Source organism: Peromyscus maniculatus, chromosome 7 (genome assembly GCF_049852395.1).
Source record: "Peromyscus maniculatus bairdii isolate BWxNUB_F1_BW_parent chromosome 7, HU_Pman_BW_mat_3.1, whole genome shotgun sequence".
Lineage (NCBI taxonomy): Eukaryota > Metazoa > Chordata > Mammalia > Rodentia > Cricetidae > Peromyscus > Peromyscus maniculatus.
In genome coordinates, this window is record NC_134858.1 from 47985175 (window position 1) to 48011990 (window position 26816).

The following is a 26816-nucleotide window of genomic DNA, read 5'->3' on the forward strand; positions in this document are numbered from 1 at the left end:
GGTTAGATCATTTCATATTTCCTACTATCAGACATTGCTACACTTGATTGACTCTACCTTAGCTTTACCCTAGAGGGGGGAGATTTTTGTAGTTCCAGTAGGAGTCACAAAATGCTGGCTGTTAAAGGCAAGGACAGGGTGTTTGGTACCAGCCCTGTGCTCCTGCAGTTGAGAGTTTCTTACCGAAGCCTGCTGCACCTGCAGTGGGCTTCTTGTGTGGTAGGGAAAGTGCCTTCCAAAGCCAGGCTGTTCTCTTTGGACCTTTGGAAATCTGTAGGAACAGTTGATGGCTTATTACTAATTCCATATGAGCTGAGACTAGAGATTCATCTCTTGGAGCTAGCTACTTAAAGAGACATTTGTTTTCCTCTGACAATAAAAACAATACCCATTCATTGTGTGAAATAATGACATCCTTTCCTTCTCCAGTTACCATCACTGTTACTATTGTGGTGTTTTGTTTTTTCTTTTACCTTTTCAAGCTTTTATATATTGCCCACCATGGACCGTGTGGCGGTCAGAGGACTTTGTGCCGTTAGTTCCCTCCTACCTTTACATGGGTTCTGGTGCATAAGCTCATGTTGTCAGGCTTGTACAGCAAGACCTTCACTTGCTGAGCAATCTTGGTTGGCCCCTTCACTTTTTCTTCGTGTGTGTGTGTGTGTGTGTGTGTGTGTGTGTGTGTGTGTGTGTGTGTGTGTTCCGCTAGAAACAAAAATATCATTTCTTTTTAAAGTTTTTAGTCATGTCTAATTATTTAAGAAACAGTGCCAGAATTCTGACTGTAATAGCCAAACAACTAATTTATGGAAGCACACGCTTTCCCTCGCTCGTGCTTGTTCCTTCTGGTAGCAGTCACAGTTCCTATAGCAACACAGCACCATTCTGTTACCGTCTTTGCAGAGCACGGTAACTAGTAGGGCGTTTGTTTGCATTTGCATTTTTTACATAATTACTTAATTTATTCCCTATTTGTATGTTCCCATGTAGAGGTCAGAGGACAACTTTTGGGAGTTGGTTTTCTCCTTTCACCGTGTGGGTCTTGGGTATCGAACACAGGTCATCAGGCTTACCAGCAAGTTCATTTATCTGCTGGCAATGTTGGCTCTTGTGTGCATTGTTGAGACAGGATCTTGCTGTGTAGCCCAGCCTGACTTGGAACTCAGAACTGCTGGGGTTATAGGAGTGTGCCACCACACACAGCTTGTAGCACTGTGCTTTCGGCTCACTGGCCGTAGGTGATGGGTTTTAGTCTGCTGGCAGTCTAGGAAAAGGAGTTCAGTCCTTCCCTATTTCTATCTTGCATGGAAACTAGGGAAGCTGTGTGGCTCCCGTTACTTCACTGTCCCTCTGCCCCCCTCCCGAGTTTATCAGGATTAGGGGTGTTGCAAAGGAACTGTGGTTTCTAGTGCACTGTTAGAGCTGTATTGCAGAAATCATTTTTCAGCCTCAGATTTCACCCATTACTAAAAAATGGACTTAATAGTGGATCATGCTAAGATTCCTGCTAGAAACTAGTTCTGAGTTTAAAAGACATGTTAGTATTACCTTTCTTGACAAATTCAGATTTTGTTCCCTATTTCAAAGCAATATTTACAAAATTTACAAATGATAATTTGGATATGGCAAAGAGAAGCCAAAAAGTATTTCCTTTAAGTTAAAAAAAAAAAAATCTCAACTTATTAAGAAAAGAAAAAATTTCTATGCTAAGGTTACTAAAATTTATAGTACAATGAAATATTTTGAGAAAACATAGTCAAATATTTAAAAAAATTTACCGCATAAATATTTATGCGGTAAATTTTTGCTTGTGGATTTAAAAATTTGGTCGACTAATATGTAGTTAACAAAGCTGAGGGGTGGGGGGGGAGCAGGAAAACTGCAGCCAGTCTGTGCCTGGCTTTAACATGTAGTTGGAGCTGATGATGAACTCTCCAGCTCTTAAGTCTGGGATCTGATTTTAGACTTACCAGACAGTGGCTAGGCATTGGAGAAGACAACTATTGAGGAAGCTTAGAGAAAAGGCTTTTCTCTGACTTTGATTTGATGTGTAAATGGAGTTGCTGGGTGCTTGCTCATGTGTTATCATTGGAAGAAATAGATTGGTCAATAAGTTTTCCCCCAAACAGCAATTACTACAATTCTGTTACAAGATGGCGTAGAATAGCTAAGTGTCATTGTAAAGTAAAACCCACAAAGTTTATGGGGAATGGGATTAGGGCCACAGTATAAAACACTGTTAATAAAAGATCATTGGTAGAGTACTTGTCTAGCGTCTGCAAGGCCCCAGGTTTGATCCCTAGCACTTCATGGTGATACACTTTGGTGACTTGGAAGGTGGAGGCAAGAGGATGGGTCATCCTTGGCTACCTAGCACATTTAAGGTCAACCTGGGATACATGAGGCCCTGTATCCAAAAGAAAAGTGATATGATCCCAATAAACATGCCGCCCAGTTTTCCATTGGTTAATGTTTAAAGGTATGTACTCCCATAATGGGGTGGTACTTGTCTTCCATAGTTAAGGAGTGCAGGTGAGATAGCAGCATCTGTGGAACAGTGATGCTCATGGGAATCCTGACACAGCACCAGAGGCGAGTCAGTGAGGAGCTCATCCCCCATCGCTGAGGGAGCTGGAGAGGACTTACCGTGAGCCTTGTGCATTTTGTGTATCCCTGTACCGATTGGTTCAACTATATGCAGCTTTCTGCATTTACCTAGCATTCCTTAAGCATAAGCAAATGTAATAATTAAATTACGCTTAAATAGCCCTCATTATATTCATTGTGTTGGTATGAATTTGTTTTCAAAATGAGTATTAAAACAGAAGCATTGTTAGTGAGATGATTCAGTGGGTCCTTACTTGCCACACACCACCAAGCATGATGACCCCAGTTACATCTCCAGACCCTAGAGGGAGGAGAGACCTGACCCCAGCAGATTGTCCTCTCTGTGCACTCTCCAAGTAAATATGTCAATAAATGCAAAAACTTAAAAAAACTAATGGAGGCCTCGTTTGTCCCATCAAAGCTCTCGTGACTTTATCCTTTATCCTTGCTGTTGCATTTAGGCCGTAACTTAGGGATGTGGAGGGGAACTTAAGGTATGAATCCTGTGCTTTCTTCATTTTGTGGGTGAAGGAACTGAGGCTCAGGTCATTGTAACTGACAAAGGTTAGTACTAGATGAGGGTTTGGTGTCAGGATTCCCTCGGATTCTCACACCTCTAACTTGGTGTTTTCATGCCATAGTCGGTCCTTCTTGAATGCACCGTGGCTCACAAGCAGAAGGAGCTGAGCATTACTTTCTGGTTTGTTTGGAGCTCTTTTCATTTGTGCCAGGTACTTGTAGCCGGTACTAGATTTATCAATAAACAAAAATAATCAAGATCCTCCTTCCTCTTTTTCTCTCATCATTCCTACTGACCTTCCTGTGTCCTGAGTTGAGGAGAAAATGAATTACCCTGTTGGTTTCCTGGCTGATTGTTACCATTCTTCGTAATCAAAGCAGGTGGATTCCCACTGCTATATTTGTGCTGTAACAACGTTGGAATGTACTAAAAACTTAATTGAACAGCATTCAAAATATGTCAGAAGCATTTCCATACTATCCATTGTGTTGACAATTAGATATTGATGTTTCTGTAATTTGTAATGATTGGGTGAATTTTTACCTGTGAGTTTATATTTTTTACAATGCGGTAAATTTTTGCTTATGGATTTAAAAATTTGGTCGACTAATATGTAGTTAACAAAGCTGTGGGGGGGACAGGAAAACTGCAGCCAGTCTGTGCCTGGCTTTAACATGTAGTTGGAGCTGATGATGAAATGAAGCCTTGAGTGGGTAGCTCAGCAGCAGAGCACTTGGCTAGAATGTACCAAGTTCCATCCCTGGTACTGTGCTTCAAAGCCTTGTGGGGTGGCAGAAACAAAAGGCAGTCACAGAAGTCATTGCTCCCAGGATGATCGTAACCACTGAGCCATCTCTCCAGCCCCAATCTTTCATTTTTTAGTCCAGTTTTATTAGTTTGAATATTCTTTCTTCCTTTTGATTGGTTTGGCTAATGGCTGGTCCATCTTCTCTTTGCAGAGATCCCAACTCTGTGCTTTTTCATTTCCTTTCTGTTTTCCATTTTATTAATTTAGACTGATATTCTTTCAGGTACTGACTTTTGATTTGGCCTATTACTTTCTGGAAACATTGAGTTGTATCCTGAGACTGTTTTATTTGTGATTTCTCTGGTGTTTTAATGTAGGTGATTGTGGCTGTAAAATTCCTTCTAGGAATTAATTGCCTTTGCTGTATCTTTCATTTTTCTGATAGTGGTACTTTCATTTTAATTTGATCCTAGGAATCTAAAAATTCTTTTTTGGGGTGCTCTGCACACTACTGGGGGAGTATCCAGTAGCCTTATCTAGATCTGAATGCTGGGGACCACAGTGAGTAGCCTGGTGATGCCTGGTGGTGCGATCGTGGCACAAATATAGGGTAGTGACCTTCATTGGATTTAAAGCCCATTTCACAAGACAGCGCTCATGCTGAGACTGGGCATGGGGCCAAGACCCTGTGACTGGGTAGGTCATGGACCTCAGGAGGAACCTACTACTATTATTCTGCTCTGTGGATATAGTATGAAGCTGACTCCTAATGACTTAGACTTTCCTCAGATTAGTGCATCTTCCACCCTTATCAGAGAAGCTTCTTTCAGCAGTAGACAGCCATTAGCACAGAGACCCACAGAGTGGTCAAGATGCAGAGATTAAGAGATTACTGGGTGCTCAGCCCTCACTGGGTTATCTGTATCACACTTCTCCTCCCAAGACTTTTGATATTGTAGCTAGAATATGACATAGAATAGTTCAAATAAATCAGAGCAGAAACAAGATAAAAAACAAACATTTTTCATGTATTTGGATGTTCATATCTCTCCCTAAATTTCTGTTTAATTCCATTGAATAGGTCTTTTGTGCCTTTAGGCTGTCTATCCTCTATACCAAAGATTTTGTTTTGTTTGTTTTTGAATATTCCTTTTTATGTTATGTGTGTATGACTGTATGAGTTTATGTGTACCACTTTTGTGTAGGTCCCATCAGGGGCCAGAAGAGGGTGTTGGATCCCTTAAAACTGGAGTTAGAGGTGGTTATGAGCTGTCTGATACGGGTGTTGTGAACAGAACCTCAGTCCTCTGGAAGAGCAGCCAGCCCATGCTCTTAGAGCCAGCAGCCCCCAGCCTCAGGCTTTGCTTTTAACTACATTCTACAAGTCCTGGAAGTTGTCATAGTTTTTAACTTTTTGTATTGCTTTCTGAATTACTAATTCCTCCCCCTTGTCTGTAGTCTCTGACCCCTGGACTTCTTCCTTTCTCCTGATTGGTCCACAGGACTGCTTTCCTTTGGGGTTTTTCTCTGATCCCTTCCTGATTGGTCTACAAGACTGCTTTCCTTTGGGGTTTTCCTTTTAGATATTGAGGGCTCCCTCCCCAGTTCAGTTTCTTTGCTGAGACTTTCTCATCTCGTTCTTTAATTTCTTTACTTTATTAATTTGTGTCTTCTTTGAGGTAATTGGCTATTTAAAAATTACTTTTGAATTCTTTGTTCAATATTTCAGCAATTTTGATCCCTTTGGGTTCTTGGAGAGTTAGGTATATATTGAAGGAGTCATGTTGCCTCATGTTTTCTGATTGTGTTTCTATGTTATGGTTTGTTTATTGGGGTGGACACCTCATCCTGTTTTGCTTTCTTTTTTTTTTTTTTTTGTGGGTTCCCGTGGTGTGGTCTGTCCCCACTTCTATGTTGGGAAAAGTAAGCAGACTGCAGTAACAGTGCAACCCTTCTCCCCCACAAAAACAAATGGGGCACTTAATAAAATAAAGACACTTGGGAATAACAACTATGCCCCCAATAAGAAAGGGAGAAGCTGTGATCATAAAGAGTAAGGTAGGAAGTGGAAAAAATTTGAAGGTAAGTATTAATAATAAAACACCAGAAAGGAGGGGGAGAGAAGCAGTAAAATATGAAAGAAAGTTTGTGAGATGAAGTTAGGAGAAATAAGTGAGGGAAAAGAAACAATGTGCAGCAGGGCAGGAAGAACAAGTCCAGGAGAGAAAGAAGGGGAGGAATTTCACAGTCAAAGGTGAAGTGCAGTAAAGGCCTGGGAGAGAAGCTTCCCTCCAGAAGAGCTAACCAGCACCTTCACAGGCATAGGCAGATGTGCAGGACTGAGACCCGAGTGGCGAGCATGGCAAGGACAGCTGGCAGAACCCAAATTGTCATTTGTCAGCAAAATCTGCCACTGTGCTTGTCTGTCTGTCATCTAATATCTATCATCTATCCATCAACCTGTCTGTCTATCATCTATCTATCAATCAATCATCTATTCATCTATGTATCATCTATTCATCTATGTATCATCTATTCATCTATCTATCATCTATCAATAAATCTATCTATCATCTATCAATCAGCTATTCATCTATCATCTATTCATCCATCATCTATCATTTATCTGTCTGCCTGTCAGTCTGTCAGTCTATCAACTACCAGTCAGTCTATCATTTATCATTCTATCACATCTATCAACGCTGTAAGCCCAAAGATCCACAAGGTATTGCAGCTTCTCTGTCCATGCCAGACACTCATCAGCACCTTTGTTAAGGGCTTTAGTTAAGATGCTGAGGGGTGCAGGACCATAGAGTGCATGAGACTGCCCCAATCTGAAGTCAGTAATGAGCTAATCTGCAAGATGGTTATGGAAGAAATCAATAAGAATCAAATTGCCTTGACAGTTAACCCTTTGATTGCTCAATCTTTTGGTAAAATTGGCATCATCTGCTTGGAGGAGCTGATTGTGAGATCTAGGTGGTGGTGCAGCACATCTTTAATCCCAGCACTCAGGAGGCAGAGTCAGGCGGATCTCTGTGAGTTTGAGGTCAGCCTGGTCTACAGAGCAAGATCCAGGACAGGTACCAAAACTACATGGAGAAACCCTGTCTCAAAAAACCAAAAAAGAAAAAAAAGGAAACACTTTACAGAAGTGAATAACTTTCTGTGACCCTTGAGATCATCTTCCCCATGAGGTGGGATGAAGATAGACTGTAGCTAGACTTTTCCTGCCTTGCCCACAGTCAGGACAAATCTTTGTCACCCGCCAGTCCCACAGCCGCTCAGACCCAACCAAGTAAACACAGAGACTTATATTACTTACAAACTGTATGGCTGTGGCAGGCTTCTTGCTAACTGTTCTTATAGCTTAAATTAATCCATTTCCACAAATCTATACCCTGCCACGCGGCTCGTGGCTTACCGGCATCTTTTCATGCTGCTTGTCAGGGTGGCGGCTGGCAGTGACTCTTTCTGCCTTCCTGTTCTTTTATTTCTCCTCTCTGTTAGTCCTGCCTATACTTCCTGCCTAGCCACGGGCCAATCAGTGTTTTATTTATTGACTAATCAGAGCAGCTTGACATACAGACCATCCCCCAGCACAGCCAAGTGCAGACCATCTCAGACACCTGCACTCAGGCCCGTGGTCCTAATCATCCTTTATGCGGACCTGCTGGGTAAAGCCACGAGGAACCGGAGAACGGGCTCCCACAGGACATACAGAACATCCTACAGCAATAGACAACCCATTTTGTGGAACGTGGAGATGCTGAAGGTCCAGATCAACAGGCCTATTTATTGGAAGGATGAACTAAGGCATCTCCCATGCTGTTTTTATAATCCATCAGTAAATGAACAGTGCCTACTTGCAAACTGAGGAAAAAGTCCAGCTAGTAGTTGCTTGTTGCTGGGATGAGATGAAGAGCTTTTGCTTTTTCCTAGGCTTCTTGTGTTGAAGTTCACTAGGAGGAGTGTGGAGGGCTGTGTGAATCCTTTTCTCTCTCAGTTCTGAACAGGTCAAACAAGAAGAGGCTTTAAGCCGGGCGGTGGTGGCGCATGCCTTTAATCCCAGCATTTGGGAGGCAGAGCCAGGCTGATCTCCGTGAGTTCGAGGACAGCCTGGGCTACCAAGTGAGTTCCAGGAAAGGCACAAAGCTACACAGAGAAACCGTGTCTCGAAAAAACAAAAAAGAAAAAAGAAAAAAAAAAAAGAAAGAAAGAAAAGGCTTTCAGGAGGCTGAGCTCCACCCTGCTTTGTGCACTGGCTTATGGGCTAAGATGGTGACTACCTTGGGCAGCTGCTGTTGGCCCGAATTCATGCTGGCGGTCTTGCCCACAGACCACAGTTTGGCATGTTCAGAAATCCTTCAGCTTGATCCAACTGGTCTAGCCTGAGGACTGCCTGGTTAGATGCTCACTGTGCCATATAGGTGCTAGGCCAGTGCATATGTGGATGTGAGATATAGATGGGCAGAGGTTGCATTTCTACCTAATGTCTCTGGGGCTTTAAGAGAGAAAATGATCCAAGCAGAACAATTTGCCCTGGGGGTGGGGTAGGAGTGAGACTCAAGGACTGGATGACCTCTGGTGCTTCCGGCCTCTGTCCTAGACTCCACCTGTATACCCACACAGTTGGTTTCTTCTGCCCTTCCCAAGTGGAAGCATGATGGATACTTTGTCCCATATAGATGTGTTGTCAGAATTAGTGGCCCACCGGTAACTGATCTCCTGGATCCATACTCACAGGGTGGCTATTCACTTAGCCAGGGAAGAAGAGTGGCCACTGGGATTTGCAGGTGTAAAAATGCAAGGGCCTCTGTTCCCTTCAGTCATTCAATTGGATGGTAAGACCTCCCCAAGATGACTTTCCAACAGAGCACCAGTGAGTAAGGTAGGAAGCCAAGGCCCCTCCGGCATCTGCTGTCTGTTGTGCATATCTCGTTTGTTTATTTGGTTTTTCGAGACAGGGTTTCTCTGTGTAGTTTTGCCTGTCCTGGATCTCACTCTGTAGACCAGGCTGGCCTCGAACTCACAGAGATCCACCTCTGCCTCCCGAGTACTGGGATTAAAGACCACTGCCTGGCCAAATCTCTGTTTTAACTACATTTTTGCATCATACCAGGTCATGTGTCTTAGGAGCTCACCATAGAAGTCTGCCTTCTCTCTCTTGCTAAAGCTTTGCTGAGGGGAAATGTCCCTCTTCCTAGAGTGTCTCTGAGCATCCAGTGTAAGTTTCCTTCCTGCCTTTCACAGATCTAAATTCCAGTATTTTCAGATTTCACCAGTCTCTTTCTGTGGCTTCCTGCTGTAATCCTTGAGTTCCCAAACCACATCACTGCAGCAGCTGTGTTCTTCCCCTTTTGTTTCAGACCCATGGAGACTCAGATGTTTGTGCTAGGTGTGTCTGATCTGCTATATTCCCCTCTCAAGTCATACGTTTTTGTTGATAAAATGCTTGACACTGAGGAAGTGCTATAGAAATCTAGAATTTTGTGTTTTGTCTTTTGAGACAAGGTTTCCTGGAACCCAGACTGGCTTCAAACTCTATGCAGCAAAGGGAGCCTTGTAGTCCTGATCCTCCTGCCTCTACCTCTTGACAAGTATATGCCTTTAGCAGTGGAATTGTTTCCTTTCTAGACTTGAGAAGGCTCTCATTATATTCTAACCCCTTTGAAGAGGTGGTAAGACCTCCGAGGATAAGTGATAGGGGAGAGTGTTTGGCTGTCCCCTCTTCTGACACAGTAGAAACGTTAGGCTTAAATAAGATGTATTGAGCCAAATACGGTAAGATCTGGTAAAGTGTATGCAAAACTGTTTCCTTCTCTCCCTTTCTTCCTCCTCCCTTTCCTCCCATCTATTCCTTGCTTTCCCTCCCCCCCCCTTTTTTTTTTTTTACTGGAGATGGGCTTTTGTAGAAAGTTTGAGCTGTCCTCAGCCTCACACCCCTCCTGGTTCAGCCTCCTGTGTACGGGGGTTGCAGGCAGGTTGGTTTGGCTTTGTGGTTGTTTTTCCTTCTTCTTGGTCTTGAGGCTCTGGCGTAGGGTCTTAATCACGTCAAATGTCCTATCACTGGGCTTCATTCTTAGCTTCCTATTTCTTATAATAAAAAAAGATACCTTAGAGAAGGCCTTCACATGTACAGACTCCTGTGAACTGGAGAACTGCCCTGGATTGTCTCTAATATCTCATCTGAGAACTGACAAAATCAAGGGGCATCTGTGTAGAGTTTGGGTTAATGTTTGAGTTCGTATTCCAAACTTGATGTGTGAAAACTTGATCGTCGACAGTGGTGCTGGGAGATGGAGCTAATGGGAGATGTTTGGGTTGTGGGGTTCCACCTCATGGGCTGGTCACTGTTGTTCACAAGGGAGTTGATTTGTATAAAAGGTTGAATTTGGATCTCAGTTGCTGTTGGTATGTTTGATGTCTTCTGCCTGAGAGGCCTGCAGGAAAGCATTCCCCAGACGTAGCACCATGGCCTTGCTTTTGGACTGCTTAGCCTCCAGAATTGGGAGGAAATTTTTTTTTGTCTTCATCAGTTATCTAGTTTCAGATTCTTTTTTCCCTTTCGTTTTGAAACAAGATATAATGTAGCTCAGGCTGGCTCAGACTTACTAACTGGCCGAGGCTGGCCTTGGACTCCTGATCTCCCTGCCTTCCAAGTGCTGGGATTGATTGTAGGTATGCACCACCATACCTGCTCCAGGTAATTCTCTTCAAGCAGGCACTTGCTCTTCAATCCGAGTTTGATTTTGTGTTCCCTTGGATTCTCTAGGCCCATTCTCAGTATCAGGTGCCCACTAATATCTGAGTGGAACTGTATGTTAGGATACCTATGGTAGAATTTGTAAGTCTTTAAATTGATAATGCTAACTACTTACTTAAATTTCTGTCCTGTAAAATTTCTAAGAAGTTGGATCTTGTTACAGTAGGTTATTTTTCTAGCCTCATTCAAAACTGGTGGTCAGTTTCCTGGACCCTGAACTTACTTTATTAACTAGAGCTGTTGGTTAGTTTTGTGATGGTGTGATTTGTGATGGTGTGATTTGTGATGGTGTGATTTGTGATGGTGTGATTTATGATGGTGTGATTTATGATGGTGTGATTTGTGATGGTGTGATTTATGATGGTGTGATTTGATCTTTGTTGTAGGAGATCATGGAGGGACTAGATTGCCTCCCAGGGTTAGAAGCCCGGGGAGGGCTCTTCAGCACAGGAGATGGCTTTTAGTCTGGATTGTCTTGGTGTTTGTGGTGACTGGTGGTGACCATGGTGACCATTATTTCCTGCCATAAGGACTTGTAGATGCTTGGGACCTGCCAGGTGTGGTATCAGGTATCAGGGGGATAATGCTGACCCAGAAAAACCCAATCCTCTCTTTACAGAGCTTGGAGGACTGAGCTATAAGTCCTGGGTCTCACTGCAGTTGCTTACAGAGGCATATGAGGAGACATTAATCAGACATTGTGTGTTTGGAAAGACATTCTTTTTCAGAGGTTAAGTATTAATAGCTCATGTCAGTCATTGTTGAATTGGGCAGCCTCGGTACCAAATTTTAGCTGTGGGAAAAATGTCTAGTTTTTTTTCAGCTTTAATCCTTGTCTTGGATATGACAGGACAGACATTTGGTTTCCAGAGATTGTCACATTATTCTCTTACGCTCCTACAGTTTTTTTCTACAGTTGGTTACTAGAGCATCTTGAGTGACATTAGAGAAATAAAATAAGGTCTGTGGTATTTATGGAGATGCTTTCTCTGTGATCCTCCTTGAACTTTGCACTGGCCCTAGACAGAGACACTATTTTTGTAGTGTGTGCGTCACTGTTGTTTCTAGCTGGTACATGCCTGAATGCAAGTTTACACCCTTCCTCTTTCAGGACTTGGGGGGTTGGCTCAGGTGCTGGATGGACATCAGGATGACACTGAAAGAAGGGGCTGGGCTGTTCTTTCCTTGTCCCCACACAACACTGTAGTGGAGATAAATACACTTGGTATAATGCTGACTGTTTCAGGGGCCACCTTTGCTCAGTCTTTCCGCTTCTCACAGCCTTTTGTAGGCTTGGAGTTTGTTTCCTAGTATGCACATCCCTTCCTCTCAAATGGTCTCTTTCATTCTCACGTCTTTTCATCTCTTTCTCCTTCACTTTTTCAGGGGTGTGGAATGGGAGTCTCTTGAAGCAGGACCTCAGGCTGTAGCCCAGTGTAGCCTCAAACTCTTGATCCTCCTGCCTCAGCCCTGAACTGGACTTACAGGCATATGCTACCATATATGGCCCTCCTCTAGTTTCCCTCTCCCCCTCCCCCTTCTTCCCCTCTTCCTCTTAAGATGCTTTTTTTCCCCTGTTCATTTGTTAAATATGCATTTATAAGACACTTGCTGTGTGCTTTGTAGTGTTTTGGAATATAAGTGAATCAGCCAGCTGGGCAGTGGTGGCCCATGCCTTTAATCCCAGCACTCAGGAAGCAGAGCAGGCAGATCTGAGTTCGAGGCCAGTCTGGTCTACAGAGCAAGTTCCAGAACAGCCAGGGCTACACAGAGAAACCCTGTCTCAAAAAACAAACAAACAAAAAAAGAGTGAATCAGATAGACATGGCTCCAGCTTTTTGTAAAGTTTATAGAAATTTCACTATTTATAGATGATAATTATGAAATGTTTTGAGAAGCACTCTGTGCTATGAGAGCATGTAATTTGGGGACTGTCTTGAGTTTTAAGTGATTATTGAAATCAGTCTTTCCCTCCATTCCCCTCTTCTTCCCTCCTTCTCATGTGTAGAGTTTATATATAATTTTTGATTTGTCTGTGCATGTGTTTTGCAACTGATGTGGGTGCTGGGAACCCGTTGGGTCCTCTGCAAGAGCAAGTTAACTACTGAGCCATCTCTCCAACTCCCTGATGATTGATTTGGATACCATTTAGTGCATGTTTCTGATTCAGTCAGGGATAGTCAGTGGCTGCAGCGCTTCCATTTTACATGCTGGGTTTAGCTTGACTTGGCAATAGACACCAGTCCAAGTTGAAAGTAGGATGGTTAGTGCTGGTGGATGCTGTTGCTTCAGGTTTCCCCGTTAGGTTCTCATTTTGCAGAGCTGGTCAAATATTCCTTTATTATTTGAGCTATTGGTGTAGTTCCTCAGAATTGGTAAGTTCTGTTCAAGCATTTCATTGATCTTCATTGCAACTCTTAGGAGTTAGTGGTAGTATGTTCATTTTACAGACAAAGAAGTTATATGAAAACCTTAAATGAGTGCGGCTCCACACATAATTGGGGGTAGAATGTAGACCAGAACGAAATGAAGCCTGCTGCATTGAAGTTTCTTTTCTAATAACTTTATCTTCCCTTGAATGAAGAACCTGCCCTGACCATACCTAAGCCCTGCTTCTGGAGACCTTTGTCGGGACTTTTGGTTTTCAGCAGCTGTTTGCCAAAGGATAAGCAGAGTTAAACGTTTACAAAATGCATTGCTATCTCAATTTGGCTTTGCCTTGGTGTCTTTTGAAGACCTTTACTTAGAATTGAATTTACTTAGAATTTCCTTAGGGACGATTTGATGAGTAGAGCCTGGGCTGACTGCTAGTTAGTTACTACCTCCAGCTATAGTAGACTGTACCCAGCCAGACTTCCATAATTAGACCTGCGGTGTGCCTGACCAGGAAAGGTCAGGCTGAGGTGAGGGCCTGTAACCTAACCGTGCAGGCCTGGACCCCCAGTGGGAAGGAGTCCAAGCAGGAGGCCATCAGGCCCTCTGCCCTTACTGGTTCTCCTTTGAAGCATGGCATCAGAAAGCCTTTAAAGAATGTCGTCATAAGCCGGGCGGTGGTGGCGCACGCCTTTAATCCCAGCACTCGGGAGGCAGAGGCAGTCGGATCTCTGTGAGTTCGAGGCCAGCCTGGGCTACCAAGTGAGTTCCAGGAAAGGCGCAAAGCTACACAGAGAAACCCTGTCTCGAAAAACCAAAAAAAAAAAAAAAAAAAAAAAAAAAAGAATGTCGTCATGTTCTTACCAGGAGCTGCAGAGCGGGTGGGCAGACAGAAGAAAGGCTACTTCCGGAAGTGTTTATGCAAAGGACCATTTTTAGAGAGTTCTGTGGAATGGAATTGGGTCTGACGTGAATTCTCAGTGTGCTTTCTTTCCCCTGGAGGAATAGCCCATATGTAGAGACAGATGTGAGACCAAAGTCTTTTTGACATATAAATACAACTGAGAGAGAAGGAGAACATTACTGTGAGGTGGCAGTTGGAAAATAACAGCTTGCTGTAAGCCAGTAAAAACCAGGTTGCTCTGTGTGTACTGGAAAAACCTTCCCTCAGGTATAACCTAAATATATAAAATGTAAGTGTACAGCTAATTGTTTTAAAAGAGCGTACCTGTGAAGCCATTTCAAAAGACAAAAAGTAGAATGACCCAGACCCAGAGGTTCCCAGTGCTTCCCTTGGTCAGGTCTACATCATCTCCGAGGTAGCCTGCTGACTTTACAGTACTAGTTTTCTTGCTTTTGTTTTTATTTTAAACTTTCTTTCCTTTTATTTATTTATATGTGCTGCTTGTATATATATATATGTGTGGGCACACATGTGCCATGGGTTACATGTGGAGGTCAGAGGACAACTTGAGAGAGTCAGTTCTCTCCTTCTACTGTTTGGCTCCTGGGGATTAGACTCAGATCCTCAGGCTTGGTGGGAAGCACCTCACCTATGGAGCCTTCTTGCACCCTCACTTTAAACATTCTTGAACTTGTCTTATGGTTCAGGTATTTCTGTTAGATATATTTTAGGTTGAATTATATGAAATTATTTTTATATGCCAGACACTGAATATTAATGATTTCATACATTGATTTTTTTTTTTTTTTAAAGACATGGTTTCTGTGTGTAGCTTTCCTGGAACTTACTCTGTAGCCCAGGCTGGCCTCGAACTCACAGAGATCCGCCTGCCGCCACCACCCGGCTCATACATTGATCTTATACTTGGGTATATTATTATACCTGGGGATATTAAGATGGTTTCCTGTGATTGTAAGGTCATAGGAAATACAGATGTTCAGTTTTGGTAGATCTACCAAATAGTTTTCTAAAAAAAATTGTACCAAACTTTATGGCCAACATTTTCTGTCTTAATTTTTTTCCCCCTAGACAAGGTTTCTCTGTGTATCCCTGGCTGTCCTGGAACTCAGTCTGTAGTTCAGGCTGTCCTTGAACACAGAGATCCACCTACCTCTGCCTTCTGGAATCAAAGGTGTACACCACCACTGCCTGACTTCTATGGTAATTTTTTTCATTGTGATTTTTTATATTTTCTGCTTACTAGTGAAATTGAACACTTTTTATTTGTTTCTTTATGAGATTTTTGAAATACCTACTAAAGTAGCTTGCCCATTTCTTGTTGGGTGGTTTCTTTTATTTTACTGATTGACAGGAGCTCATTATGTATATACTGTGAACCTTGACTGCTTGATGTGTATAATCTGTCTTCTAGTCTACGCTTGTTGCCTTACTCTCATAATGGTGATTTTGATGAACAGGCCTCTTCAGTTTTAAGATGGGAACGTATTGATATTAACCTGTAGGTTCTAGAGTGTCCATGTTGAACAACTACTGCTAATATTCTGTGCTTTTCTTGCTCTTCACTCCTGCTGCTGTAGTTCCTCAGTTGTATTGAGCCTGCTGTGGAGACAGTTTACACTTCTGTCCATTCTGTTGACCTCTTGCAGGAGATGCTCATGATCTTGCTGTGTTGTGAGGTGCAGTTCCACCGCTGGCTCCATCAGGAGAGTTAGACTGGCATCTGCACTAATCATGCCCTTTAGACCTCTAGAATAGGATAGATGAAGGGGGCAGTAGTGAGCAGCACAAGACTGGCTTTCTCGAGTTAGGCTGTGCACTCAAGATGGCTTTAGAAGTGTCTGTGGGCCTAGAGAGACTTAAAAACATAGACTAGTTGCAGACCACCCACAACTTCCTATGTGCTTGTCTGAGCAAGTGCATGCTCTGTCCCCAGGAGCCTCAGTGGTCGCCCATGCTGTCAGCAGAGTGGAAGAAGCGTAGGTAGCTCGGGTGTTTATTCCTTTACAGCGCTGTGGGCATTCTCAGGGCTGTAACTGGGTCCCACTCTGCGGGGTCCTTCATAATTACTGATGAAGAGCTGACCTTTGCCGTTGCAGATTGACATCAGCAAGTGCCATTACTTAGTGGATTTGGATACCATGAGAGAAACACCTCGGGAGCCAAACTATTCATCCAACAGAGAAGAATGGATCAGCCTGGCCCACAGGCCGTTCCTGGACGCATCTAGGTATGTGACTTCAATTGTGACAGATGTCCTAATCAGTGGTAAAAATGAATGCTGGAGTTGAGCAAATCCAGTCCTTGGCTGTCTCGAGTAATTCTTATTTCCTTTTTATTTGGTACAGTTTTGTCCATGAGTACTGAGAAATTTAAGAGTACTCTCTTCTTGAGGCCACGGAATGCAAAGTACATTCTATTATTATCGTAATGAAAGGTCCTGAGTAGTACAGGTAGGTCGACTGTGGAAACTCAAATAAGATTTTGATTAGTTTTGGTAACTGACATTAACTGTCTTAACTGAGCATTCAGACATTGCTAACAAGATTAACTGTACTCTGAGGAGCTTGATGTCCATCATTTTCAGAATCAAAGCTCAGCAAGTACTAGGTAGGACTTGTTTGATTTTAATTTGGTTGTTTGAAACACGGTCTCACTCTGTAGCTCAGGCTGGCCTGGAACTCATTAGATAGACTAGGCTAGTCTTGAACTTGTGGTGATCTGTGGGAGCCCGTCCTCAGGTTCCTCATGGATTTACCCAGCAGGTCCAAATAGAGGATGATCAGGACCACAGGCCTGAGTGCAGGTGTCTGAGGTGGTCTGCACTTGGCTGTGCTGGGGGAGGAGGTCTTTTGCTCCACCCCTTGGCGTCTCTATAAAAACCCTGGGGCAGAGACAGTCAGGGCCTTTTAGAAAAGGTTCCAGGCCCTCTCCAGGCTATCCTTTATTTTCTATCTGTTTATCTCCACAAGATTCTCCACAATAAATCCTTCTATCTAATATTTCCTGCTGCTCACACTCAAGAAAACTCTGGGGAACTGTGGGGGTGGTGGATAAACGCCCCACAGAGATCCTCTTGCCTCAGCCTCCCACGTGTTAAGCAATTTTGCCTCACCATGCCTGGCAGATCTAGTGAAGATTTTTTGTTTGTTTCAAGACAGGGTTTCTCTGTGAAGCTCTGGCTGCCTTAGAACTCACTCTGTAGCCCAGGCTGGCCTCAAACTCACAGAGATTTGCCTGCCTCTGCCTCCTGAGTGCTGGAATTAAAGGTGTGTACCACCACCGCCTGGCTTCTAGAAATAGAGAAATATTTTCTTCTTAAAATAGAGATGCAGGACTTGCCTGGCTCGTCACAAAGGCCCTGGAATTAGTGGTGAGAAGAATGATGGGAAGTGTGAATTGGAGTGTGAGGGTGTTTGTAAACTACTGTTGAAGGTGAAAGAGGGAGGTAGCCATAAACATAAAAGAGGAAATTGTCAGGAGTTGGAGACCAGCCTGGTCTACAGAGCAAGGTCCAGGACAACCAGGACTGTTATACAGAGAAACCCTGGCTCAAAAACCAAAAAAAAAAAAAAAAAAAAAAAAAAAAAAAAGAAAAAGAAAAAAGGAGGAACTAGATTTATATCTGAAGGTTCTTTAGAGGAAGATATCCAATTGAGTGTGTTGGTAATCATGAAAAGGGACTGTTAGGAGCACACTGGAGACCCAGAGTACTTAGTAGCTGGTCAATCCAAGAAGTTAGAAGCTGGGGCAGGAGAGATGGCTCAGCGGTTAAGAGCACTGACTGCTCTTCCAGAGGTCCTGAGTTCAATTCCCAGCAACCACATGGTGGCTCACAGCCAACTGTAATGAGATCTGGTGTCTTCTTCTGGCCTGCAAGGACATGTGCAGGCAGAATACTATATAATAAATCTTTAAGAAGAAGGAGAAGGAGAAGAAGGAGAAGTTAGAAGCCTCAGAACAAATTGGTTTCAGTTCATGCAGCTGTAACCTGTTACTCTAGGCTGAGTGGCCAAAGCATCAGACGCTGTGTTCCTCATAGGCCAGTGTGCTGATGGTCAGGTTCTCATGCAGGGCCTCCTCTAGGTTCCAGATAGCTGGCTTCTATCTAACACGAGGAAGAGGCTGAACCAGTTGTCTGGCATCTCTGCAGGAACTAACCCATTCTGGAGGGCTCTGCACACGTGGGTGAGCGACCTCCTAGAGGCTCCCCTCCACGCACCGTCAAACTGGGGATCAAATTAGAGCATAGGAAAAACATTTTTTGAGATGGCTCTTACTCTGTAGCCTTGGCTGACTTCAAACTTGCAGTTCTCCTCCTCCACTTCCCAACTGAGGGATTACAGGTGTGATTCACCATATCTGTTTCAGCATAAGTTTTGAGGGATGCACACATGTAGTATATAATAGAAGTTGTAAGTAAAGCTATTACAGAGTTTCTCTTATTTGAAGTACTTGGGACTAGAAGTGTGTTACAGTCAGAGTTGGGAATGTGAATATATATATATATATATATATATAAACATATCTTAGGGACAGAACTCAGGTCTACTCACAAAATTGATGTTTCATATATACTTTACACATATACCTTGTTGGTAAGTTTTTTAAAAGATGTTTTATTTTCAATCAGGTGTATGTGTCTGCCGCTTGTTTGTGCATGTGGTGTGTGTGTGTGGTGGGGGGGTGCCCACAGTGACCAGAGACCTTGGATCCTCTGGAGCTGGAGTTACAGGCAGCCAGCTGTGAACCACCTGATGTGGGTGCTGGAGATCAAACCTGGGTTCTTAACTTCTGAGTCATCTCTCCAGCCTTGTGGTAATTTTACATCATGATTTTGTGCAAGAAACACGTTTTAATGGTGTGGCACTCAGAAAATTTTAAGCTTTAGACTGTTCGGGATTTCAAATGATCAGATTAGGGCTGCTCAATTTGCATAATATCCATTTACACATTTTGGGCAGGTGAGTTTTCATCCTCCTTAGGTCAGTGTTGAACAGTGTGATTGCTGAATTGTATGGTGTGAGCATGTTTAGCTTTGTAGGAAGCTGCCATTCTGCATCCTACTCGGAAGGAGTGAGTATTTACGTGCTTGTGGTAGGGACTGTAGTATGTATCTTCATATAGCTTCAGTTTACATGTCTCTAATGATATATGGTGTGGAATTTTTTTTTATATGCCTATTTGTCATCTGTAAGTCTGTTTGTATGAGATGTTTTTAAAGTCTCTGGGAACTGCCTGTCTTCCTCCCTCCCTCCCTCCCTCCCTCCCTCCCTCCTTCCTTCCTTTTTTCCAGCTCTGGGCTTTATGGTTGCTAGGCAGTGCTCTGCCATTGAGCCAACCCTCCAGCCCCTTTGACTCTTTTGTTTGTTTGTTTGTTTATTTTGTTTTTCTAGACAGGGTTTCTCTGTATATCCCTGGTTGTCCTGGAACTAATCTGTGGACCAGGTTGACCTCGAACTCACAGAGATCCCCCTGCCTCTGCCTCCCAAGTGTTGGGATTAAAGATGTGTTCCACCACTGCCTGACTCTTTTGACTCATTTTCAATTGTTTATATCCTTATTGTGGAGTTTTACGAATTCCTGGTATGTTTTGGATTACAATACTTTGTCACATATGTCTTTTTTTTTTTTTTTTAAGATTTATTTATGTATACTATACATATGACTGCAGGTCAGAAGAGGGCACCAGATCTCATTACAGATGGTTGTGGCCACCATGTGGTTGCTGGGAATTGAACTCAGGACCTCTGGAAGAGCAGTCGGTGCTCTTAACCTCTGAGCCATCTCTCCAGCCCACACATACATCTTTTTAAGTATGTCCTGTTAGTCTGTCTTTTTGTTCTTCTTGTTCTCTTGATATCGTTTGCAAAAAGCATATGTTTCAATTTTAATAAAGTTCATCTTACAGTTATTTTTCATTAATTGTATCACAGCATTTCTAAAAATTAGTTAGCAAACTGAAAATCTAGTTATTTTTCTGTGCTGTCTTGGAGTTTTATATTTTTCACTGTATATTTAGATCTATGATCCTTGTTAATTTTAGAGGCTATAAGATTTGTGTCTAGATTCATTTATTTTTTTATAGATATAAAATATTTTTTATATGCCCACTTAGTAGGGCAGCCTCTCATTTCTCCATCTTATTGCTCTGCTTCCTTCCTTCACAGAGAACTGTAGTTGTCTGTGTATGCATGCACCACTTCCTGAACTATTGGATCTCTTCCACCCTGAATTCGTTCTTTTGACCAGTCTTGATTGATACAGCTTTATAGTCAGTCTTCAAGTTGGTCATCTTTTCTAAAGAACTTTTTGCTTCCCTTTTGATATTTTGTTGGTTATGCTGGTTCTTTTGCCCAGAACCAGCTTTAGAATCAGATTTTTAGTATTTATGAAATTAACTGGGATTTTGATTGTGATTGTGTCAAGATCAGTTGGAACAACTGGTATCTCAATAATATTGAACCATCTTTTTCATGAACATGGAATGCCTCTGTTAGCTGCTCTGTGGTTTATTTCATGGTAATTTTCTTCATATGGATCTTGTACATATGTTGTAGATTTATATCTAAGTATATCTTTTGAGGGAGTACTAATGTAAATGGTACTAATTCTTTAAAAAGAATGTAAAATTCCGCTTGTTCATTGCTGATTTGTACAAAAGTGATTGACTCTTATATGTTAATTTTTGGGTTCTGCTACTTTATTGTAATTGTTAATGAGTTCCGGGAAATTCTAAAACATTCTATCACCCCAAAATGACCTTTAAGGAAAAAAAAAAAAGGATGAGGGAAAGAAATGAGCCATGTGCTGATGCCAAGACTCGTGTACAGCTAAAAGCAGATGCCTCAGGAGAAAGTACAGCATTGCCGTTGAGTTCAGTGAGAGAAGAAACTCACGTCAGAAAGGCTTAGGCATCCAGGTCATAGTGCACACTCGTCTGCTGGATCTGTCTGCAGAGCAGGAGTCTGTCTGTCTAATGTCACAGCCCCAGGCCACATATGCCTTTCCAGCCGGTGTTGGTGAGGGATGGTTTAAAGCTTATGTAATCTTGAGTATAGTAGAGTTCCTAGTCAGCAGATGGGTGTGAGGAGTAGATGCAGAGTGTTTCTTCTGATACCATCAGTTTTCTCAGGGAACTAGGAAGTGGGAGTTTTCATTTGATGAGAAAACAAGAGATGAGGAGTTGGAAAGTTGGAGAGAGTAGGTGTGAAGTGATTGAGGACAGTAAGTGACAAGAGTGGAGAAATGAGTGTGCTAAGAGTGCGGGGTCAAGCGGTCACACTTGGGATGGGATGAGGGTAGTACTTGCTCGCTCTGTTTAAACTGTGTGCGTGTGCACATGACTCTCACCTGCTCAGAGGACAGCTTGCTGTAGTTGGTTCTCCCTTCTACCATGTGAGTCCTGGGGACTGAACTTGGGTTTCCAGGCTTGGTGGCAAGCCCCTGAACCTGCTGAGCCCTCTTGCCCGTTCACTTCCATTTTCTTCTCCAGCTATGTCTAGACTGTAGCCGCACTGGTAAGGCAAATTTAACCAGTTGTTTAAAAAGCAACTTCATTGAAGTATAATTTACATGCCAAATTATACAACCACAATTGTATGTTACCTTGCCAGCCCCAACTCATAATTTTCTTATTTATAGGTTTGAATTTTTTGGCCATTTCTTATAAGTGGGATCATGCAATGTGTGTGGTTTTGTGTTTGGTTTCCATGATGGTTTGTATGAGAAAAGTCACCCGTAGACTCATGTGTTTGTACACTTGGTCCCCAGTGGGTGGCGCTGTTTGTGGAGGTGATGGGACCTTTTGGGGGTGGAGCCTTGCTGGAAGAAATTGCTGGGGGTGTGCTTTGAGAGTTAGTCTCCTCCCACCTCCAGCTGGCTCACTTTTCTTGCTGTGTGTAAACGGAAATGTGATCTGCCAGCTTCCAGCTCAGGTGCCTGCTGCCATTACAACTCTACCTCTAGAACCAGAAGCCAAAGTAGACTTTCTTCCATAAGCCTTTTGGTCATGGTGTTTTGTCATAGCAACAGAGAAGTAACTAATACAGCTTCTTTCGTTCAGCATGATTTAGAGGTTCGTTCAGGGTATCACATGTACCAGTGTCCCTTTTTACTCCTGAAGTACTACTTTTCTGTTGTTCATCCCTCCTTCTACCTGATAGACTTTCAGATCGTTACCACTTTTTGGCAGTATGAATAATGATGCTGTAAACACAAGTGGGGTTGATAGTGGTTAAGAAACCACAGCATTAGAGACAAAAAGTGACACATGAGAAATCTTCTAATTAGTGCCATGGCTTTAAGTTGATAACAAGGGAGGTGGGGAGGGCATTGAGGGGGTGAGGGAGCGATTGTGAAAGGCGGCAGGCTGTGAATGGGGGGCTCTGGAAGGGTGGAGCAGCAGTGGTGACGTCGAGGTCTCTGTCTGCAATGCATGGGTTTCGTGGTGCCTGGCTCCTACCTGATCGAGTATTCAGGCTAGATCTTACTGTGTCTTCGGTTTCAAGTTGAGGAAGCTGTGACAATGAGATCTGGGTTAGGAAAGAGCTTCATCTCTGAGGAACAGCAGATTCTAAGCCACCTTCCTGTGAGCTGGTACCTTCAGGTGGTTTTAACTTTTCTTTTTTCTTCTCTTTCCTTTTCTTTCTTTCTTTCCTTTTCTTTCTTTCTTTCCTTTTCTTTCTTTCTTCCTTTCTTTTTTTTTTTTTTGAGATGGGGTTTCACTATGTAGCTCTGGCTATCATGGTACTCACTATGTAGACCAGGCTGGCCACCTGCCTCTGCTCTGGAGTGCTGGCATTAAAGGTGAGCACCACTGTGCCCAGAGGGTTTTAATTTCTTATAACTTGTGTGCAGGGGTAGATTTTCAAGACAAAAGAAAGGAAGAAAAGCCCACTGGTTTGTGAATTGAAAGGTCAGGTTCTCACAGAGACATGGGGTATCGTGAAAGCCTGGAGTCGAGGATCTGTGACTTTAATCCTGGCCGCTTGCTGTCAGGACTGCTTGGAGGCCCGCACCTCACATCCGGAAAGCAAAGGCATTTCATACATTCTGTAGGGATTAAATGAGAACAGGTGAAAGTGCTTTAAAATTATGAAGTATTCTAGCAAGTTAGACCTTTGAATTAATTAGCAAGCTCTGCAGGGTTCCCGATTATATTGTCTTTACATTTCTTTGTAGAGTGTGCAGGTTTCTTGATTGATTTTGCTGACATTCCTGCTGACATAGTCTAAATAGGCCTCAGCTCTCTGAAACGGAAGCAATCAGGATAATTTGAGTACCAACATATTAAAAAGAAACACTCTTGAGAGAATGTTACTGGAGAGTCTTTGCAAGAGAGAAGTAACTTAAAGATTATCAGGGCATTTTTGTGACTGGGGCAGATTTTAAAATGCTGGACCCCAGTGGCTGTGTGAGGAGCCCACTCTCTGTTGGATGGAAAGCGAGGTAGGGCTTGGCTGTTGGACTCAGGAGACTGCTTAGTAAGATGGTTGGGAGCGTGGCAGCCTGTGTCCTTATCCTCTTGTCCTAATTGGCTTCTCTGCTTTACTGAGGCCTCGACACTCAGGCCCTGTAGCCGAAGCATCCAGGCAGATGTCAGTGACCAGCGTACAGTGGCTGCGCAGGTGGGACTGGTTCTCCCCAGGCTTCCTGACCTTGTCACGGCAGCATCTGGCTACTTTATAAAGACCGGCAGACTCGCAGGAGATGGGTCCGATCTAGTTGACAGTAGCACTTAAAACTGTTCTGTTTTATTTTACCTCTCTAGTGTCTTCCCTACATGTATGTCCGTGCATCACTCAAGAGCCTGGTGCCCTCCAAGGCCAGAAGGGGGTATCAATCCCTTGGAACTGAATTACAGATCGTTGTGAGCTGCCCTCTGGGTGCTGGGAATTGAACCCAGGTCCTCCAGAAAAACAGCCAGTGCTTTTAAGTGCTGAGCTGTCTCTCCAGCCCCAACTGTAAGAGCGCAGATTTGCCATCGAATGGCCAGCTCACATTCTGTCCTTGATGAAACGAGAGGCGATTTTCCTTTCTTTGAACCAGGACACAATTGCTGCTTGTATCTAACAGCTTGACAAGTGGGTGGATGTAATGCTTCCTCTAAGAGTCCCCTGGGAGCAGTGATAGGCGAGTGCTGGAATAAATCAACAGCTCAGTGGTGAGTGTGGGGCTGTGGGAGCCTGGTGGGAAGTCCTCTCCAGGTTCTTCAAGTTGACCTCATGACAGTGGGGTCGGTTTGTAGCTTTGGAAGCTGTCTAAAGGCCCTGCACCAATTTGTGCAGCGTTCTCCACTGCAGAGGCTCCTCATAGATGCTTTTGTCTGTTTATGTTGCTTCCACATGTGGCTCTTCCCGTTTTGCAGCATTTTGGAGCGTCATCTAATTGAATTCTAGACTGGCATGATTAGAGGCTTGAGACAGGTGGTGGGAACTTAGGCAGGGTTTCAAACTCTTGCAGATTTCATTACAGCTGAGGAACTGAGGCAGGTTAAAACAGCAGCTGACGGGGTGGAGTAGAGGCCCTTTCTAGTTAGAGGACCTCAGTTGTAGCCAGACAGGGAGTGTATGATAATATTTGCTGCTTTCTTCTTTCAATGCCCAGTACAGGACCCTGAACTCTGGCTAATCTAGAGAATTTCTACTGTGCATGGCCTTTGAATTAGCTTCCAGGACGTGAGTCTAGCAACTGTGAGGCCTGAAACACTCACACCTGTGTACCTATATCTATTTGTGTCTGGTTGATGGGAGCCAGCATCGGTGGAACTCTTGGTTTCTGTAAAGTACGGTTACTGAAGAAAGTGTTGTGAAGGGTGGGTTAGTTGGAAGCTGTGGTCCTGTTATTGCAGCGTAACCATCACCCATTCTTAAAGATGTAAAAGAAAACCTCAGCTGGCTCATCTAGCTAGTTCTTCCTCAGAATCTCGTTTGCATTGGCCATCAAATGATAGCTGAGTCTGGAGGCGTCCCAAAGGCGTTCTCACCCATACACCTGGCAGTTGAGACTAGCTTTTGCCTAGATCTCAGCTGAGGCCGTCACCCAGAATACCTGTCTCTGGCTTTTCCATTTCCATTTGTTGCTTTTATGACCTAGCCTTGGAAGTCAGACCGTAACACTTCTCCCTCTTCCTGGTGGTGGTGGGAAGCCACAGCCCATGCTCAAGGGATGACGATTAGGATTGTTTTACTATGACAGAAGAATTTATGGGCATGTTATAAAATAACAGCTTTTTAAATGTCATTCTTCTTCTAAGCCTTTCTGATATTCTTACAAGAGAGAAAAAGGCAGCCCTACTGGCCATTGCCCCTTCAGGCTCAGGAGGGGAGCAGACTGCACCCACGGCAAGATTTGATGGCCAACAGTTGTCAGGCTTCACATGGTGTCTGGTCCTTGGGTAGACTCAGTTCTTGTCTTTTCCCTCCATGCCTGTCGAGGTGGTGCCCTGACCTCTCTCCTTGGTGCCAAGGATGCTGAGAAACAGGAGCAGAATTGATGGACTCTTACTCTTCTTTACCAGCTTGCGACGCTCAGTCTGAGTCTGTCAGCCTCTGCCTGCTGCCCTCCTTCCTCTCCATCCTGCATACCCACCTGCCTCATCCTCCCCAGACACTTTCCCAAGACCTGCATCGGACATAGCTCCTCTGGGCCAGATTTGGCTTCGGAACACAATGCATGTGGCCTGATATCTTATTCAGCTCCTCAGTCGTTGAAATCTGCTGACCTTTAGGAAGAGTAAAAGAACCTTTTTAATCCCTTGTGGAGCTCAGAGAACTCTGCTTCCTGTTGTGGAATGAGTTCTCTAGAAAGACCATCTCCACATCTCACTGAGCTGGCGCTAGGGGCTCCATCTGAAGAGCTAGAGTGCTTCTTCAGGACGACCCTAAGCTAGGAGACCGAGCAGCTGGCATCACCAGGCTTCATTCTAGCTTCTTCATGACTCTCAGCACATTATAGGGCCTTAAAAATACTATTTGGTGGATTTTCCGTTCTTTAAAAAAGATGTACTTGTTGTTTTTACTTTGTGTGAATGCCTGCACACATGTATGTGCGCCATGAGTCACAGGTGGTGGTGAGCCACCTGCTGTGGGTGCTCCCCATTAGCAGCAAGTGCTCTTAACTGCTGAGCGTTCATCTCTTTAGCCCCGGACTTACATTCTTAGAGCTGGATTGATGTAGCAGTGAAGAGGATCTTGTCAGAGGCTTGCACTTAATGAAGTACAAACTGTCGAGGCAAAGTGTACTCACCGTTTATTTCAAACCTTAGCTTGCCAGAGCCTTTCTCTTGGCATGGCTCCCACTGTTCTTCTGCCTCAAGGATCAAGCCCAGATAAGGGTCTGAAGAGCAGGACAGAGACCGATAGACACCGTGTGTGCTCTTCCCATCAGAATGGTACTACCTGTATCTTTCAGTCAATACCAGATGGGAACAGACTGGTGAAGAGCACCCCCCCCCCCAACTCTTGGGACTGAAAGTCACAAGTGTCCAGTTGCCTAATAGCACGTCTTTCTCAACTTGGCTGTTGTGAATAGTGGCTAAAGGTGACTGGTGCAGAGGCTATGATGCTCTGCCAGATGTTGTACACATCAGCAGCATGATTCACTGTGCACCCATATCACAGTGCTGTGATTCCAGTCTGTGCCTCGGCAGACTTCCTGATCACGCCACATCACGGATCTTTGTAGGTTCCTTTAAATGGTCAGAACTGTGACCATAGTCCTCACATGGCCTGAAAGTTAAGTCTTACACCAGTCACACAGATAACCATGACTTGGCAAATCCTGTGTGAACTGGAACTTGAAAGGTTATTTGACCCCTTAGAGTAACATTTTCTTCATTAATGTGGACACTTCTGTATCACTTGTACCTGCCCTCCCC

At 43.7% G+C, this 26816-nt stretch overlaps 1 protein-coding gene across 4 annotated transcripts in view; it reads left to right on the plus strand.

The window, feature by feature from the left end:
* The window catches only part of Alg9 (ALG9 alpha-1,2-mannosyltransferase), a 73488-nt gene that overhangs the window by 39348 nt on the left and 7324 nt on the right, over positions 1-26816 (plus strand). For 2 of the 4 annotated variants that reach the window (XR_006074088.2, XR_013052477.1), the window contains exons 14-15: positions 16036-16166; positions 16285-16389. Coding sequence is in view for 2 of the 4 variants with exons in the window: in XM_042280916.2 (XP_042136850.1) it covers positions 16036-16166 (131 nt within the window). In the remaining 2 variants the exon portion in view is untranslated. The remainder of the gene's footprint in view (positions 1-16035; positions 16167-16284; positions 16390-26816) is intronic. The other 2 variants (XM_042280916.2, XM_015986948.3) reach the window with 1 other exon arrangement.